Source organism: Bos taurus, chromosome 4 (assembly GCF_002263795.3).
Source record: "Bos taurus isolate L1 Dominette 01449 registration number 42190680 breed Hereford chromosome 4, ARS-UCD2.0, whole genome shotgun sequence".
Taxonomy (NCBI): domain Eukaryota; kingdom Metazoa; phylum Chordata; class Mammalia; order Artiodactyla; family Bovidae; genus Bos; species Bos taurus.
In genome coordinates this window covers 76757597-76773106 of record NC_037331.1, presented here as the reverse complement: position 1 = coordinate 76773106, position 15510 = coordinate 76757597, and the positions used below count along the sequence as shown (strand labels likewise).

The window sequence follows — 15510 nt, the reverse complement described above, 5'->3', positions numbered from 1 at the left end:
CTGTCACATCTAAAGTTTGAGGGGTTTTTTTGAGAGAAAGCAGCTCATCAGCTGCTTCTGCATGGCCCCCAAAAAACAGGGTCTCTTACTCCAGATGTTTTGAGAGACCCTCGGAGGAACCTGAAACCAGGAAGTGACGAGACAGTTTGATTTTATGAAGATGGTTGTTGATACATTGAATGAGTTAGAGGAAGACACAACGTTGCAACTGTCCCAGCAAGAAAATAGAGAGGAAGAAGGGAAAATTTAAAACATGAAAGTAAATGTAGTCAGTACATAGAGAAGGCCCCAGAACTTAAAATGTACAGTATCAAACACAACGAAGGAGCATTAGAATGAAGTGTAACACACAGTATATAACAGCTTACGCTTATGGAAGTGCCTCCTGTGTGCCAGACTAAATTAGTGACTTCACATCCTCTAAACTTAAACGTGATCCCTGTCTACCCATGTGGTAGGTGTGATCATTTCCATTTTACACAGGAGAAAATTGAGCAGAGAGTTGAATAGCTTGCTTGAGAGTTGATATTTGAATTGCTCTTTTAGAAAAACAGTATTAGAAAAACACCAAAGAAAGAAAAAGGTCTAAAAAGCAGTGCATCACTGGAACTGTTTGTTATACAGATGACCAAGCACAGATAGTCTTTAGTGCTTGTTGGGTAGGAGCTGAGTTGCCAGCAGCATGGTCTTCAGTCTGAAACAGTACAGCAAAGATCATTCAAAGGGATTGGAAGCCCAAGACACGGGGAGGTTTTTGTTTTTTTTTTTTTTAAAGAGAAAAGTTTTTCTATACGTAGTCTCCAGAGTCAGATGAATTCAATCCCAGGGAGATTTTTTTTTTTTTTTTTTTGAAAATATATTCTGATGGCAGAATCTATTTTGTAATCTCTTATGGATCCTGGCACACAGGAGAGGTGCCAAAGTCTTTTAAAATTTTGTTTAGGATTCCCTGGCAAATCCAGTGGTTGAGACCCCATGCTTCCACCCCAGGGGGGCACGAGTTAGCATCCCAGGTTGGGGAACTAAGATCCCGTAAGCCATACAGTTCAGTCACAGTATATATGTGTGTGTGTGTGTGTGTGTACACTGCTGCACAATTAATATCTTAATGAAACTGGAAGAAAGATGTAAGTATATAAAGCTGAAATATATAATCATGTGGGGGGGCATTGTGGGGATGTCCCACAGTGCTGCAGCAAGACTGGAAACCAAAACTTGTACCACTGCATCAGTAGGGAGCTGGTAAGTAATTTATGATAGATCTATACATGTGTTACCAAGCTTAATGAACTAATACATATAAATCATATACATATACAGCCCTGGCACCCCACTCCAGTACTCTTGCCTGGAAACTCCCTTGGACGGAGGAGCCTGGTGGGCTGCAGTCCATGGGGTCGCTAGGAGTCGGACACAACTGAGCAACTTCACTTTCACTTTTCACTTTCATGCATTGGAGAAGGAAATGGCAACTCTACTCCAGTGTTCTTGCCTGAATCCCAGGGACGGCAGAGCCTGGTGGGCTGCTGTCTATGAGGTCGCACAGAGTCGGACACGACTGAAGTGACTTAGCAGCAGCAGCAGCAGAGTGTTTAGAATAGAGCCTGGTGACGCTAGTGGTAATGAACCTGCTGCCGATGCAGGAGACATAAGAGACCACAGGTTCCATCCTTGGTCGGGAAGATCCCTGGAGGAGGGCATGGCAACCCACTCCAGTATTCTTGCCTGGACAATCCCATAGATAGAGGAGCTTGGTGGGCCACAGTCTGTGGGGTCGCAAAGAGTCAGACATGACTGAAGTGACTTAGCACACACGCGTAAATAAGCACTAATGTTAAGTTAACAGCAACCACAGTGTAATAAAGCCATGTGAAAGAATGGATCTATATATACTGTGGAGTACAGCTCTCTATCTGTGAGTGTGTGTGTTCAGTGGGTGCACATATACCCACCATATACGCTTAAAGATACAGAAGTCAGTAACAGTGGCAGATATTGGGGAGGGCGTCTGGGGGACTGAGACCTCAAAACTTCAAAGCAGTTCAGTTTCTGTGAGATTCTAGCTGTAACGTGCATGTTATGATTCCTATCTTAACCTGGTGCCTACCCACATCTCCCTGTTGGGGAAGTCCCCCAGATAGGCCATGGATTGTGCCATGGGTCTCTGGTAGTTGTTCTATTAGAATCTCGCTGGTACATCATTTTTTTAAATGTTCTCATCAGTGTCTGACTAGTTTCTAATCTTTTCCTTTAGTCCAATGTTATAAAGGAGTTTAATGTAAAAGCAAATCATCATAAATAAGAAGAACTCTCGACTTCTGTAAAGACCTACAGTTTTTCTAATGTTTTTTCAGTCTTTCTGCTGGTTTTGGTAACCATCTATCGTGATGTGGGGGTCAGTTAAGAAGATCTGTAGCAGGAAGAAGAGGCCTGCTTGGCTGAGGCTCTCATTTCTAAGAACACACCTAGGATTTCCCCTTCTACATTTTTCTCCTAAGGAAACCATCAGATGCAAACTATTTTTGTATAAGAATGTTTATCAAAACCAAACAAGTCTTTGTATAAATTTTGGCAAAACTGTAGGAGACAGTATTATATAATCATTAAAATATTTAATATCCTGGTGAAACAGTCACAGTATGGTGAGTGAAAATGCAGGGCACCCTTGCTGCTGGGGAAGGGTGCGTGGCCCAGCCACTTTGGAGGAGCGCTTGCGGGTATTCGAGTGTAGAGCTCAGACCCTGTGGCTTAGTTTTCCCTTCCTAGGAGGACTCAAGTGTTTGCACATAACTCAAGTGTTTGCTGGAGAAAACCGGTGTAGGGGACTGTGTACAGTAACAGTGTATTAATCATAAGTTGGAAACAACATCCACAGACAGGAGAATGGATAAATGAACTGTGGTACCATTTAGTACTTAGATTTCACCACTACTGCTAGGAAAGTAGAGGTCCATGTTTCATCCTGGATGATTTGAACAGAAAGCAAGTTGAAAAGAATCTGTACAGCATATAGAGTATGCTATCATATGTAGGTACATAAAAGTATATCTCTGTAGTTTAAAAGACATGGAAATACTCTTCCAAAATGTTAGTGTTATGAAAACCAAAAAGAGTAAGGAGCCTTCCAGATTAAGGGCGACCACAGAGAGGTGGTAACTAATGCACAGTGAAGTGCTGGATTGAGTACCGGGCTGAGGCAGGAAAGGCTGGATATCATTAGGACTATTGAAATGTGTATACTGAGGAGTCTTATAACAGTATTCTGTAATGTTAAACTGAGTGAACTGAGAACTGCACTATGGCTGGTAAGGCTTTGTCCATGTTTTAAGGACTAGGGACAGTCTTTTGGTCTACAACTTACCTGAAAATGGTTCAGAAAAAATGTGTGTGTGTGAGTGTGTGTGGTGTAACGGAAAGAGCCTGTTATAATAAAAGGGGCAAAATAGGAACCGTTGTTGAATCTGAATAAAGAATCTGGGAGTTCTCTGTAGCTCCAACTTTTCGTGAGCCTGAAATGATACCAGTAAGCCTTTTTAATTTTAATAATCAGGACTTCCCTGGTGGCTCCGACAGTAAAGCATCTGCCTACAATGCAGGAGACCCAGTTTCAATCCCTGGGTGGGGAAGATCCCCTGGAGAAGGAAATGGCAACCCACTCCAGTATTGTTGCCTGGAAAATCCCGTGGACAGAGGAGCCTGGTAGCCTGCAGTCCATGGGATTGTAGAGTCAGACATGACTGAGCGACTTCACTAAACCTAAGAAGGGGCTTCCCTGGTGACTCAGTGGTAAAGAATCCACCTGCAATGCAGGAGACTTGAGTTACAGTTCTGGGTCAGGAAGATCCCCTGGAGAAGGAAATGGCAATCCACTTCTGTTATTCTTGCCTGGAGAATTCCATGGACAGAGGAGCCTAGTGGGCTACTGTCCTGGGGTTGCAAAGAGTTGGACATGACAGCTATCGATGTACTGTTTATGGACATATGGGATACATATAGCAACGTGTGGAAACCGTGTCGTCTACTTTCAGGGCCATGTAGTATCATACTTTTTGGATGTTTGAAGTAGTTCATAAAAATAAATTTTAAATGCAAAGTATAAAATTACAAATATATGATAAAGTTTTAATGTATCTAAGTGATGAGACCTTTAAATTTTCTTTTCAAAGAAAAAATACTCATGTTAGTGAACAGAGTGCAAAATTATAGAAATAGTAGGATCTGAAATTTTATATTTATATTGGCATGTGTATTCATGCAAAAAAATCGTCTAGAAAGGAAAGCATCAAGATATTTACACTGAAACCGGTAGAATATAGATGATTTTAATTTTTCATACTCTCTTCCAAACTGTTCAACATGTATGAATTTTGTTACCAGAATAGGAAAAAAAATTTTTTTTTTAAATAGCCCTTTAGGGACTGTCTCAAGCGTAGGCCACACGCAGCCAGGTGACCTCCAGCAGGTGGCCTTTGGCTCTGCCCTGCCTGCCATTAGCCCCACCCTCACCCTCAGACATATCCACTCTCACCCCAGCCCTGTCCCCACCATGCCATTGGCCTGGGGGTAGGCTTGCCCTGGCCCACCCTCCTTCTGTCCTGCTAATGCTTAGCAGCGTGCCCAATCCCCCTGGCCAAGCTGCCTGTCCCTTGCAGATCGGCTTCACCACAGACCCGCGAATGGCCCGCTCCTCACCCTACCCCACTGATGTGGCCCGAGTGGTGAATGCCCCTATCTTCCACGTGAACTCGGATGACCCGGAGGCAGTCATGTATGTGTGCAAAGTTGCAGCTGAGTGGAGGAGCACCTTCCACAAGGATGTGGTGGTGGACCTGGTGAGTGACCTTAGCTTGTGTCCTGGAGAGAGGGGTTAGGGCTCCCTAGGGCCAGGGCACACCTCCCTTCCCCTCCCAAGAGTTCCTGTGTCTTTGGGTGACCCAACCTGGGCAACAAGGTAATTGGGGTCCTGTCCCAAGATAGTCCCAGGTCACTCTTGTTTCATCTTGGGGGACAGTCAAAGCAATTCTAATGTGTGAAGGAGCAGGAGATAGGACCATATTTCTAGAGGTCAACTGAGGTGTCACCCAGGAGAAATGGGATAGCTCCTCATAGGTCCTGGGTCCCGACCGACATGGGCCCTGATGCTGGGGTCTCCCGGTGTGCCCAGGTGTGTTATCGGCGCAATGGCCACAACGAGATGGATGAGCCCATGTTCACCCAGCCGCTGATGTACAAGCAGATCCGCAAACAGAAGCCCGTGCTGCAGAAGTACGCAGAGTTGCTGGTGTCGCAGGGCGTGGTCAACCAGCCTGAGTATGAGGTGCGTCCCTGGCCCTGTCCTGGTGGCTCTTTCCGGAGCCAAGGAGGGATGGAGAAGACCCGCCACAGGGCCAGTGCTCACTTCTGCAGAGCACTTAGGGTCCTAGTGAGAACGTGTGAAATATTTACAACTACAGCATTTCAGCACATAACCTGGAAGGTCCAGGCTACTGAGGGGTTAGTTACATGAGGGAGGTGGGACCTGAGAGGACTTCACCGTGGCCTCTGAGGCCCGTGGAACCCAGTGCAGAGGGGTGAGGGGGAGAGAGGGTGGTGAGGGACCCACTTGTGAGCTGGTCTCTCTGGCTGGTCATGAGAGGGAAGGCCCATGCAGGGTGATGGAGAGAGACGAGCGGTGTGGGTCATGAGCATGCAGAGTCAGGGGCCTGTGAATGAGGGTGGTGCTGGGATCAGGGCAGGTGCCGAGATGGCACTCAGGTTCAGTCCTCCTGAGGCTATGCTTGGAGCCCGAGAACTGGACCAATTCATCAGGAAGACTGGAGGGAGGGTAAGTAGGACCCACAGTCTGCAGTGGAGAAGAAGCCGTTGGGACGGAAACACTGTACTAGGCTTCCCACAGATCTCCCAGAGGTGATGCGTGTTGGGAGGAGAACCCGGGGGCCCGTGGGGTCTGAGGGACTCCGCACTGGGAAAGTGCCAGTGTGTGCTGGCTCGGTGTGTGCTGGCTGGGTGCCCGGCATGCCCTGTGCACAGCAGCCCTGACGGCTGCGTTGTGCCCAATCCTCTAGGAGGAGATCTCCAAATATGACAAGATCTGTGAGGAGGCCTTCGCCAGGTCCAAGGACGAAAAGATCTTGCACATCAAGCACTGGCTGGACTCCCCCTGGCCTGGTGAGTGAGGCATGCCACCGGTGAACCTCTTCCGCCCACACCCCATGGGTCCCAGAATTGGACTCCCGACTGCCATTCTCAAGGGAAGAAGATCTCGGCCACCTCTCAGCAGCATTTCACATGTCCACAGTTCCTATGTCAGCCTGCCCTTTCTGTCCCAGGCTTCTTCACCCTGGACGGGCAGCCGAGGAGCATGACCTGCCCCTCCACGGGCCTGACGGAGGACATTCTCACACACATTGGGAACGTGGCCAGCTCCGTGCCTGTGGAGGATTTCACCATTCACGGAGGTGAGGGTGCCCTGCCCCACCTCTGCCACCACCCGGGCCTTCCGAAGTAGTGCTGACTCCCCTCTGGCCTAAGACTGGTCCCCACCTGGCTCAGGTTCCTGCCTCGTTCAAGGCCGAGCAAGGTGGTGGGATGAGGGTCGCCCTGTCACCTCACCCCTGCCCCGGTGTGGTCCTCAGCCAGCAGAGCGGTGGATGAAGGCACAGGATGTCACAGCCTCCCTGGTCCAGACGCCACTCCTCTGGCAACTCTGGACCCCAGAAGCTGGGGCTGTAGGGAGCTCTTGTCCTAAGAGAGTGTTCGGGGCGGCTGGTGAACACTGTCTGCCTCTGCAGGGCTGAGCCGGATCCTGAAGACCCGTGGGGAGCTGGTGAAGAACAGGACTGTGGACTGGGCTCTGGCGGAGTACATGGCTTTTGGCTCCCTACTGAAGGAGGGCATCCATATCCGGCTGAGCGGCCAGGATGTGGAGCGGGGCACTTTTAGGTAATGGCCTTGGTGTTCTTGTGGGCCCTTCAGAGTGGAGGAGACACAAAAGAAGGGCTGTGGTGTTTGTCTTCCAGAAGAAAATCACTGCCAGGAAGCAGTCATTAGATCCCATTGTCTCAGGCCCAGAAGCACCCTATTCCTGCTCTGATCAGATGCTTCTGTTAAGAACCAGGCTCTGTGCCCCCAGCAGCGGCTGTGCATGGAGTCTAGTCTGAGCTGCGTGCAGGGCTGGGTCCTGCCTGCTAATCTATGCTGTTCTGCCGCAGCCATCGCCACCACGTCCTGCATGACCAGAACGTGGACAAGAGAACCTGCATCCCCATGAACCACCTCTGGCCCAACCAGGCCCCCTACACCGTGTGCAACAGCTCACTGTCCGAGTACGGGGTCCTGGGTGAGCACTGGGGCCTGCAAGGCCCACCTCCCTTTCCTCCCCAGCCACCCTCTCCCCACTGCTTCCCCGACCACCCCTTCTTCCCTTTTCACCCCTCCTCCCCACCTCCCCTTCCCACCCACCAGCTGACTGCTGTCTGGTCTCCTCCCTTCCTCCTACTCTGCAGGCTTCGAGCTGGGTTTTGCAATGGCCAGTCCTAACGCCCTGGTCCTCTGGGAGGCCCAGTTTGGTGACTTCCATAACACGGCCCAGTGCATCATCGACCAGTTCATCTGCCCAGGACAAGCCAAGTGGGTGCGGCAGAACGGCATTGTGCTGCTGCTGCCCCATGGCATGGAGGGCATGGTGAGCCCCCTACCCCTTCCCTGGCAGACCTAGGAAGGGCCTGCCTGGGACCCTGGTCCCGAGACTGGCAGGTGCAGGCTCTGCTGGTGTTTCCCACCTGCCTTGGAGGCAAGAGGCAGGCCCTGCTCTGTTCTGGGTAAGAAGTGGGGGTGTGGCTGGGCCTCTTGGGTTCAGGCAGTCCCTGTGCTCTCCCTCCCTCCTCCCCCAGGCCCTGTGAGGGGTTTTCTTAACACTCCGATTTGGAAGCCATGAGGAGCCAGGAGTACTGGGCCCTGTCCTGATGTGGAAACTTCCCCTCCACTCCATAGGCAGAAGAAGGAATTAAACTATTGGCAGGAAAGAGATAACTTGGTGTTTTTCAGACCAGAAATGAGAAAGTTGGTTAAGGAAGAGAAGTACTGAATGCAGCTGTCAGAATGGGGGAAGCTCCTCATCTGTAACTTGTGTGTCTGGTTCCAGGGCCCAGAACATTCCTCCGCCAGGCCAGAGAGGTTCCTGCAGATGTGCAATGATGATCCAGACGTCCTACCGGTAAGTAGCCACCACCTGGGCGTCTGTGGGCGCCTCTGAAGGTACCAGTGCTCTGTCCCTCTCAGGAGTCACAGGTGGGCCCAAGCCTGCTTGTGTCCTGGAAATGAGAGGCCTCTTCAGAGCATAGAAGATACTACCAGACTGCTTCCTGCAGCAGAAGCTTTTAGGAGTAGTACTGTCTGTGTTTTGATTCAGGCAAGTTATTTATTGCAGCTTTCAGGATCTTAGTTCCCTGGCCTGGGATTGAACCTGTGCGCTCAGGAGTGACAGCTCAGAGTCCTAACCACTAGACCGCCAGGGAGTTCCCTAGGCAAACATTTTAGAGGAAAGAACTCTGGGGTGATTTTAGTGAAACTCCAAGAGCTGAGAGGAAATTACTGGGAGTCAGTTTCTAAGGAAAGTCTGAATTGGTTTTAGCTAGACCCTGTGTCTGTCCTAGGCCAGGCAGTAGTTTTCAGAGACATAGGGATAAATGTGGGACTGAGAATTCCATTCAGAGCTTAGAGCTGGCTGGCTGAGCTCCGTCAGTGTCCCCTTTGTGTGCTTCTCATAGGGAGCTGAGGTGCCTGAGGCTGGGACCCGGGGCCTTCTGAAGCTGTCTGCCTCAGTACCTCCCACAGCAGGGTGCTTAGAGCCACTGGGCCTCTGGCCTTTTCCCTCTTTGCTATAGGACCTTAAGGAAGCCAACTTTGACATAAATCAGCTGTATGATTGCAACTGGGTTGTCGTCAACTGCTCCACCCCTGGCAACTTCTTCCACGTGCTACGTCGCCAGATTCTCCTGCCCTTCCGGAAGCCGGTCAGTTGAGGGTATCCCTGCTCAGAGAGGCCTGGCCTGAGGACTCCAGGGTCCCAGCCCAATGGGAGGATGGACATGTGAGCGGGGGGTTGTAGGTGGTGTGTTGAGCTTGGAGGAGAGGTGAACCCCCTCGGGGGCCGAAGGAACAGAGGGTCCTCAGGAAGCAAGCTCCTTGGCAGGGTGTTGAAGGGTGAGTGGGAGTGTGTGTGAAGGGTCCAAGGGGAGAATGCCTCCTGCTGCTGCCAGTCACCGTGCAGGGCCAGGCAGGCCCATGGAGCAGGGCAGCCCTGGCCACAGGCAGGGATGCCCAGGAAAGGCTCAGGTGTCCTTCCCAGGTAGAGGGTAGTGGTGCCAAGGGTTCTGAGCAGACTAGGGCGGGCCCTGGAGGAGAGGGTGCCTAGCTGAGCAGAGCCCAGCATCTCAGGGCAGAGGAAGAGAGCCCGGGGGCAAACAGCATTATCCTGTTTGCTCTTTTCACCTCAGACCTGTGCTCCTCCTGATTATAGAGCCAGGAGGGCAGCAGGAGGGCCTGTTCTGAAGACAGGCCTGGGCAGCCCCTTACTGCCCTCCTTCTGGAATACTTAGAACCTGGTCTGTCATGAGCCTGTGCTTCTGTCTTTCAGTTAATCATCTTCACCCCAAAGTCCCTGCTGCGGCATCCCGAAGCCAGGTCCAACTTTGACGAGATGCTTCCAGGTAGGCGTCAGGGGGCTGGGCATTTGGAGGGGGTCTTAACTGCTGCTGTGTAGGGGGCTTGTCAGTCTCACTGTGGTCCTTGCCACATTTTTGGTTATTGGGTAAAGACCAATAACAGGGTGTTATTGGTCAGACGACCAATACGACAGCCAGGACAGAACACGACAGCCAGGGTGTCAGAGCTTGTGTGCAGATTGGTCCAACAGCGTGTCTTCTCTTGTCCCACCAGGGTCCACAGCCTTTGCTGGGTGCATCCCTAGGACTCTCTTAGAGGCAGTGAAATGAGTCCGAGGTTAGAGTGCACCCTGCTGCCCGAGCACTGCTCCTGGGGGCTGACAGCAGCCAGGGACAGAGGAAAGGCACTAGGTGGGTAGGGCCTGCCGCATAACACCCAGCTCAGTGGTGTGAGGTGAGGCCCACAGCATTGCAATTTCTTTCACCTGGACAGCAGACAGAGGCGGCTGGCAGCACGCAGCAACCCTGCACATCCCCACTTGCTGCCAGCCGTGGAGCCCCCTTTAGTTTTCTATCACGGTAAATCCTGTCTTTGGTTTTTTTCCCTTTTATTATTATTATGGTGAAATATGCATTATATAAAATTTACCATCTTAGCCACTTTTAAGTGTACAGTTCAGTGGCATTAATAAACACATTCACCGGACTTCCTTGGTAGTCCAGTGGTTAAGATGCAGCACTTCCACTGCACGAGGCACGGGTTTGATCCCTGGTTGAAGAAAGGCAACTCCCCCATCACCCCTTCTCCCCCAGCCGCTGGCGCCCACCATTCTGCCTTCTCTCTCTATAGGTTTGACTCCTCTAGGAACTGCATATAAGTGGAATTGTATAATATTTGTCTTTATGTGACTAGCTTATGATATCCTCAGGGTTCATCCATGTTGTAACATGTGTCAGAATTTCCTTCTTTTTTAAAGCTGACTAGTATTCTGCTGTATGCATATGGTATATACACTTTTTGTTTGTTCATCTGTCAGTGGACACCTGGGTTGCCTCCACATTTTAGCCATTGGGAATGATGCTGCTATGAACATGGGTGTACCAGTCTCTCTTCAAGACCTTGGATGTATACCAAGAGGCAGAATTGCTGGGTCACATGGTGACTCTTTACTGTAACGTGCTGTTTTCCATAGTGGTTCCCAAGAGCGCACAAGGTTCCAGTTTCTCCACATGGCTTGCCAGCAGTAGTACTGTTTTCTGTTTCTTTGTTTTGCAGTAGCCATCCTCATGACCGTGAAGTAATATCTCACTGCAATTTTGATTTTCATTTCCCTAATGATTAGTGATGTTGAGCATCTTTTCATGTGCTTGCTGGCCATCTGTATGTTGTCTTTGGAGAAATGTCATACGTCCTTGCCCATTTTTTAATTGGGTTGCTTATTTTGTTGTTGAGTTGTGTGATTTCTCTCCATTTACTGGATATAGATGCCTTATCAAATATATGACTTGCAACTATTTTCTTCCATCTTGTTGTCTTCTGATGTACAAATTTTTTTAATTTTCATAAAGTCCACTTTTTCTATTTTTTTCTTATGCTGCCTGTGCCTTTGAAGTCACATCTAAGAAATCCTTGTCAAATTCAGTGTTTATGTTTTGTAATTTCAGCTCTTGGTCTGCATTTAATCCATTTTGAGTCAGTGTTCTGTGTGGTGTAAGGGCCTACCTTCATTTGCATATGGGTATCCAGTTTTCCCAGCACCATTTGTTGAAGAGACTGTCCTTTCCCCATTGGATGTTACTGCTTCTCTTGGCAAAATCATCTGACCATAGAACATGAAGCTTTATTTCTGATCTCTGTTCTCTTCCACTGGTCTGTATATCTGTCTTTGTGCCAATACCATGCTCTGATATTGTAGCTTTGTAATAAGTTTTGAAATCAGGAAACATGAGTCCTCCAACTTTGTTTTTCTTTTTCAAGATAGTTTTGACTATTTAGAATCCTTTGGGATACCATGAATCTTAGGATGGATTTTATTTCTGCAAAAAAAATGTCCATGTCCTTGGGATTTTGATAAGGATTGTGAATCTGTAGATTGCTTTGGTCGAATTAACATCGTGACAGTGTTAAGTCTCCCAGTCCATGAACACAAATGACTTTCCATTTATTGGTATCTTTAATTTCTTTCAGTAATGTTCTGTAGTTTTCAGTGTACAAGTTTTTCATTTTCTTGGTTAAGTTTATTTCTAAGTGATTTTACTTATTTGATGCTGTTTCAAATAGGATTTTTTTTTTACTTTCAGATTGTTCATAGAAATAAAACTAAATTCTGAGTGTTAATTTTCTATCCTGTAATTTTGCTGAATTCATTTACTAGTTTTAACAAGTTTGTGTGTGTGTGTGTGTATGTGTGTGGAATCTTTAGGGGTTTCTACATATAAAACAAACAGATGATTTTACTTATTCCTTTACAATTTAGATACCTTTTATTTCTTTTCCTTGCCTAATTGCCCTGGCTAGAATTCCAGTGTTATGTTGAATAGAAGTGGTGAGAACGGACATTCTTGGCTTGTTTTGATCTTAGAGCAAATGCTTTCAATCTTTTGCAGATGAGTATGATGTTCACAGTGGGTGTCTCATGTCTGGCCTTTTTGTGTGTGAAGGTAGTTTCCTTCTAATCCTAGCGTTTGCGTGTGTGGCGTGAATGTGAGCATGTCGTGTGCTGCGTATGTGTCACTCAGTGAACCCCTCATTTTGAATGCAGCTTTCTGAAGTCAGCCTTGTTCCCAGAGGGATGGTTCAGGCCATGAGTATCTGAATATTTGTTCGGAAAGTTTTGGTATTTGTAAACTCAGGAGGAGTCTGAGCAGAGCGGTCGTGGGGTGCTCTACCAGTCCTAGCTGTCCCCCATGTCTGAGGCAGATCGTTCTGAAGAATGAACCGATGTCACTTGCTCTCCAAGGCTGTTAGGCTACCGTGCCTGTTAGGCTCTCTCAGTGTGGATTAATTCAAGGACATCACAGGCTGGTGGGAGGAGCAGTGTCCTAACCCTCAGAAACCGTATGTTCTGGTGTCAGCCATGGTACAGCCCCACCTCACAGAGGGAAGGCCCTAGACACCCTCCGCCAAGTCCTGAGCAAACCCCCTGGCCATGGGGATTCTCTCGTAGGAACCCACTTCCAGCGGGTGATCCCAGAAGATGGCCCTGCAGCACAGAACCCAGGAAACGTCAAGAGACTTCTCTTCTGTACTGGCAAGGTGTACTATGACCTCACCCGAGAGCGCAAAGCGCGGGACATGGTGGAGCAGGTGGCCATCACCAGGATCGAGCAGGTGAGGGCGTGTGGTTCCCAGACCAGTGCTGGCGATCCTCCTCCCGGTGATTGGGCCCTCGAGCTTTCCCAGAGTTTCTGGCACGGACGTCTTTTAGGGGTCACTGAGCTCCCTGCTGGGGACACCAGCCTTGCCCATTACTCTGAGCATCTTCTCCTGACAGTAGCTTCTCTCTCTCCCCCCAGCTGTCGCCTTTCCCCTTCGACCTCCTGCTGCAGGAGGTCCAGAAGTACCCCAGCGCTGAGCTGGCCTGGTGCCAGGAGGAGCACAAGAACCAAGGCTACTACGACTACGTGAAGCCCAGGCTGCGAACCACCATCAGCCGCGCCAAGCCTGTGTGGTAAGGGCGCGGGCAGTCAGCTGGGGCCGGGGAGGGTAACGAGCCCCGGTCCCCTCAGTGGCCCTCAACGCTCACTGTCACCGCCCTCAGGTATGCTGGCCGGGACCCAGCAGCAGCTCCAGCCACCGGCAACAAGAAGACCCACCTCACGGAGCTGCAGCGCCTCCTGGACACAGCCTTCGACCTGGACGCCTTCAAGAACTTCTCGTAGATGCCGCCTGGGCTGCTTGGGCCGCCCTGCACCTCACGACTGCCCCTCGCTTCCAACTAAAGCATCGTGCCTCCGCACTGCCCGCACCTCTGCCCGTCCATACCGCACGCACCCCGTGCTCACTTAGGAACTAGGCTGTTTGCCCCTCCTGTGCTTGGCTGCCCCCCAAGCCAGATGCCCCCCCGGGCGCTACAGCTGCTGTCCAGCTGAACAGCCTTCATGGAGACAGTGGGGAGCGGGAGGAGGAGAGGGAGCCCCTGCAGGTGTCCTGGGAGGGAAGATCTGCCCCCACCCCGTCCCCCCAGCTCACCCCACAGGACCGGCCTCATGCGGCATCCCCCTGTGCCAGCAGTCCTGGTCACCCAGCAAGGGGTTCCCGCACCTGGACAAGGGTGGCCTCCTCTCCCCAAGCTGAGCCCCCAACGCCTCGCAGGAGTCGTCAGTGTCTGAGGGTTTGTGGGGTGGGTGGGCTCCGGCAGGACCCTCACCATGCGGTGGACCAAGGGCACTGCTGCAGGACGGCTGCTGGGAGATGGCCCGAGACTGACCTGGCACAGAGCGGGAGGGTCCACTCTGCAGCAACCACTTCCACCGCTCCAGAGGGTCCCGGCCCTGTGCGGGCCGTGCACACTCCACCACCTGGGGCTGGGTGTGGCCAGGAAGTGCCGCTCAGGGCCGGGGCGCCGGCTGCTCCTCTGGTCCTTCCCTTCACTTCCAAGCCACCTCCTTTCCTCTTCCCTTCAACGCGATGGAGACTCCGAAGCATTCTTCTCTCTGCTGTGCCAAAGCTGGTCAGAGGGGGAGAGGAGGGGCAGGAGTGAGGGGCAGCACAAGGCCAAGGGGCCAGCTCCCCTGACCCGTCACAGGGACAAATCTGATTTATTTATTTTGGTTAAAAAAAGTAACCGAACAATTTTGCATTGCATTTGGCTTGACCCATAAAATCTGAGTTCTCCCTGAGCCTGTGTATGGTGTCATTCTTTCTGCTTCGCCGTCTCCTCCAAAGAAAAGGCTACCACAGCATCTCTGCCCTGCCTGGGAAGCAGCTCTCCTCCCTGCCGGGCTCAGGTGGACCTCCCCCCTCCTGACCACCTCCCTCTGGTTGCCAGCAGCACCAGGTGATTGGCCACCATCCTCCTCCTCACCTGGCCTCTCCATCCTTATTGTTGCAGATAGTGTCTGATGCACCCTTATTTCTGAGTGTGCCCTGCTCCTAGTCCCCCAGCACACTCCACCTAAAAAAAGTACTCAGCCATCTGAGCCAGCGTGCATGGTGGGCTCACCCTAGGACACTGTTAGCACCCTTCAGGAGCCCAAGCCACTCATCGGACCTCGGGAGGGGAGCCATCATACCAGCCGAGCCTTCACAAGGCCCTGTCCCCTTTTGACAAGAGCCCCGCTGCCTTGAACCCACACCATGCCGGCCTTGGTTCCCTGGAGGGTAGACAGGTCTCAACACTGAAGGAAGGCTCAGGGGAAGGCCTGGGTGTGGACATAAGGGTAACTTCCATCATGGGGCCCCCTGACGTTCACCCAGTCTTCTGGACCACACCAGGGTCCCTTGTCCTTGAAGCCTTTTCAGAATGTCTTCATTTTGTCCAGGGGTTGCCCAAGGGTCCTCCCGACCTGCCATTGTCTCAGGCGGGTGGTGGGGAGGGAGTGGGAGATGGGACAGCTGTCCCTGTGGGCTTCAAAACCAGCACCCCATCCATCTGATGTGGTCAGCCAGGCAGGTTAGAGCTAAAAGAGACAAAAACAAATAGCTCAGGAGCCCCTTTCCTGGAGAGACTCCCAGCACTCTGAGGGGGCAGCTGTCCTGAACTCTGGGGAGTTAGAGTCCAGTCCAGAGCACAGAGAGCTAAGACACAAGATGGAAGCTGGGCCCTCACATCTTGCTGCTTCCAGTCTGGTCAGGGGGTGCAGGGGAGCCAAGAGCCCAAGGGGTCTGGTTACTTCCGGTAGG

The 15510-nt window shown here is 50.8% G+C and overlaps 1 protein-coding gene across 1 annotated transcript; it reads left to right on the top strand.

The window, feature by feature from the left end:
• Window positions 1-4649: 4649 nt before the first annotated feature.
• On the top strand, window positions 4650-14507 carry OGDH (oxoglutarate dehydrogenase; the record flags this gene model as incomplete). Its single annotated transcript, NM_001076030.1, is given in 13 exon segments — window positions 4650-4832; window positions 5165-5317; window positions 6066-6168; window positions 6330-6458; window positions 6792-6942; window positions 7212-7339; window positions 7506-7684; window positions 8144-8215; window positions 8886-9014; window positions 9638-9710; window positions 12833-12996; window positions 13182-13336; window positions 13427-14507. Coding segments are annotated over 13 exon segments (1740 nt in total), but the record flags the coding sequence as incomplete, so codon positions are not given.
• Window positions 14508-15510: the final 1003 nt, after the last annotated feature.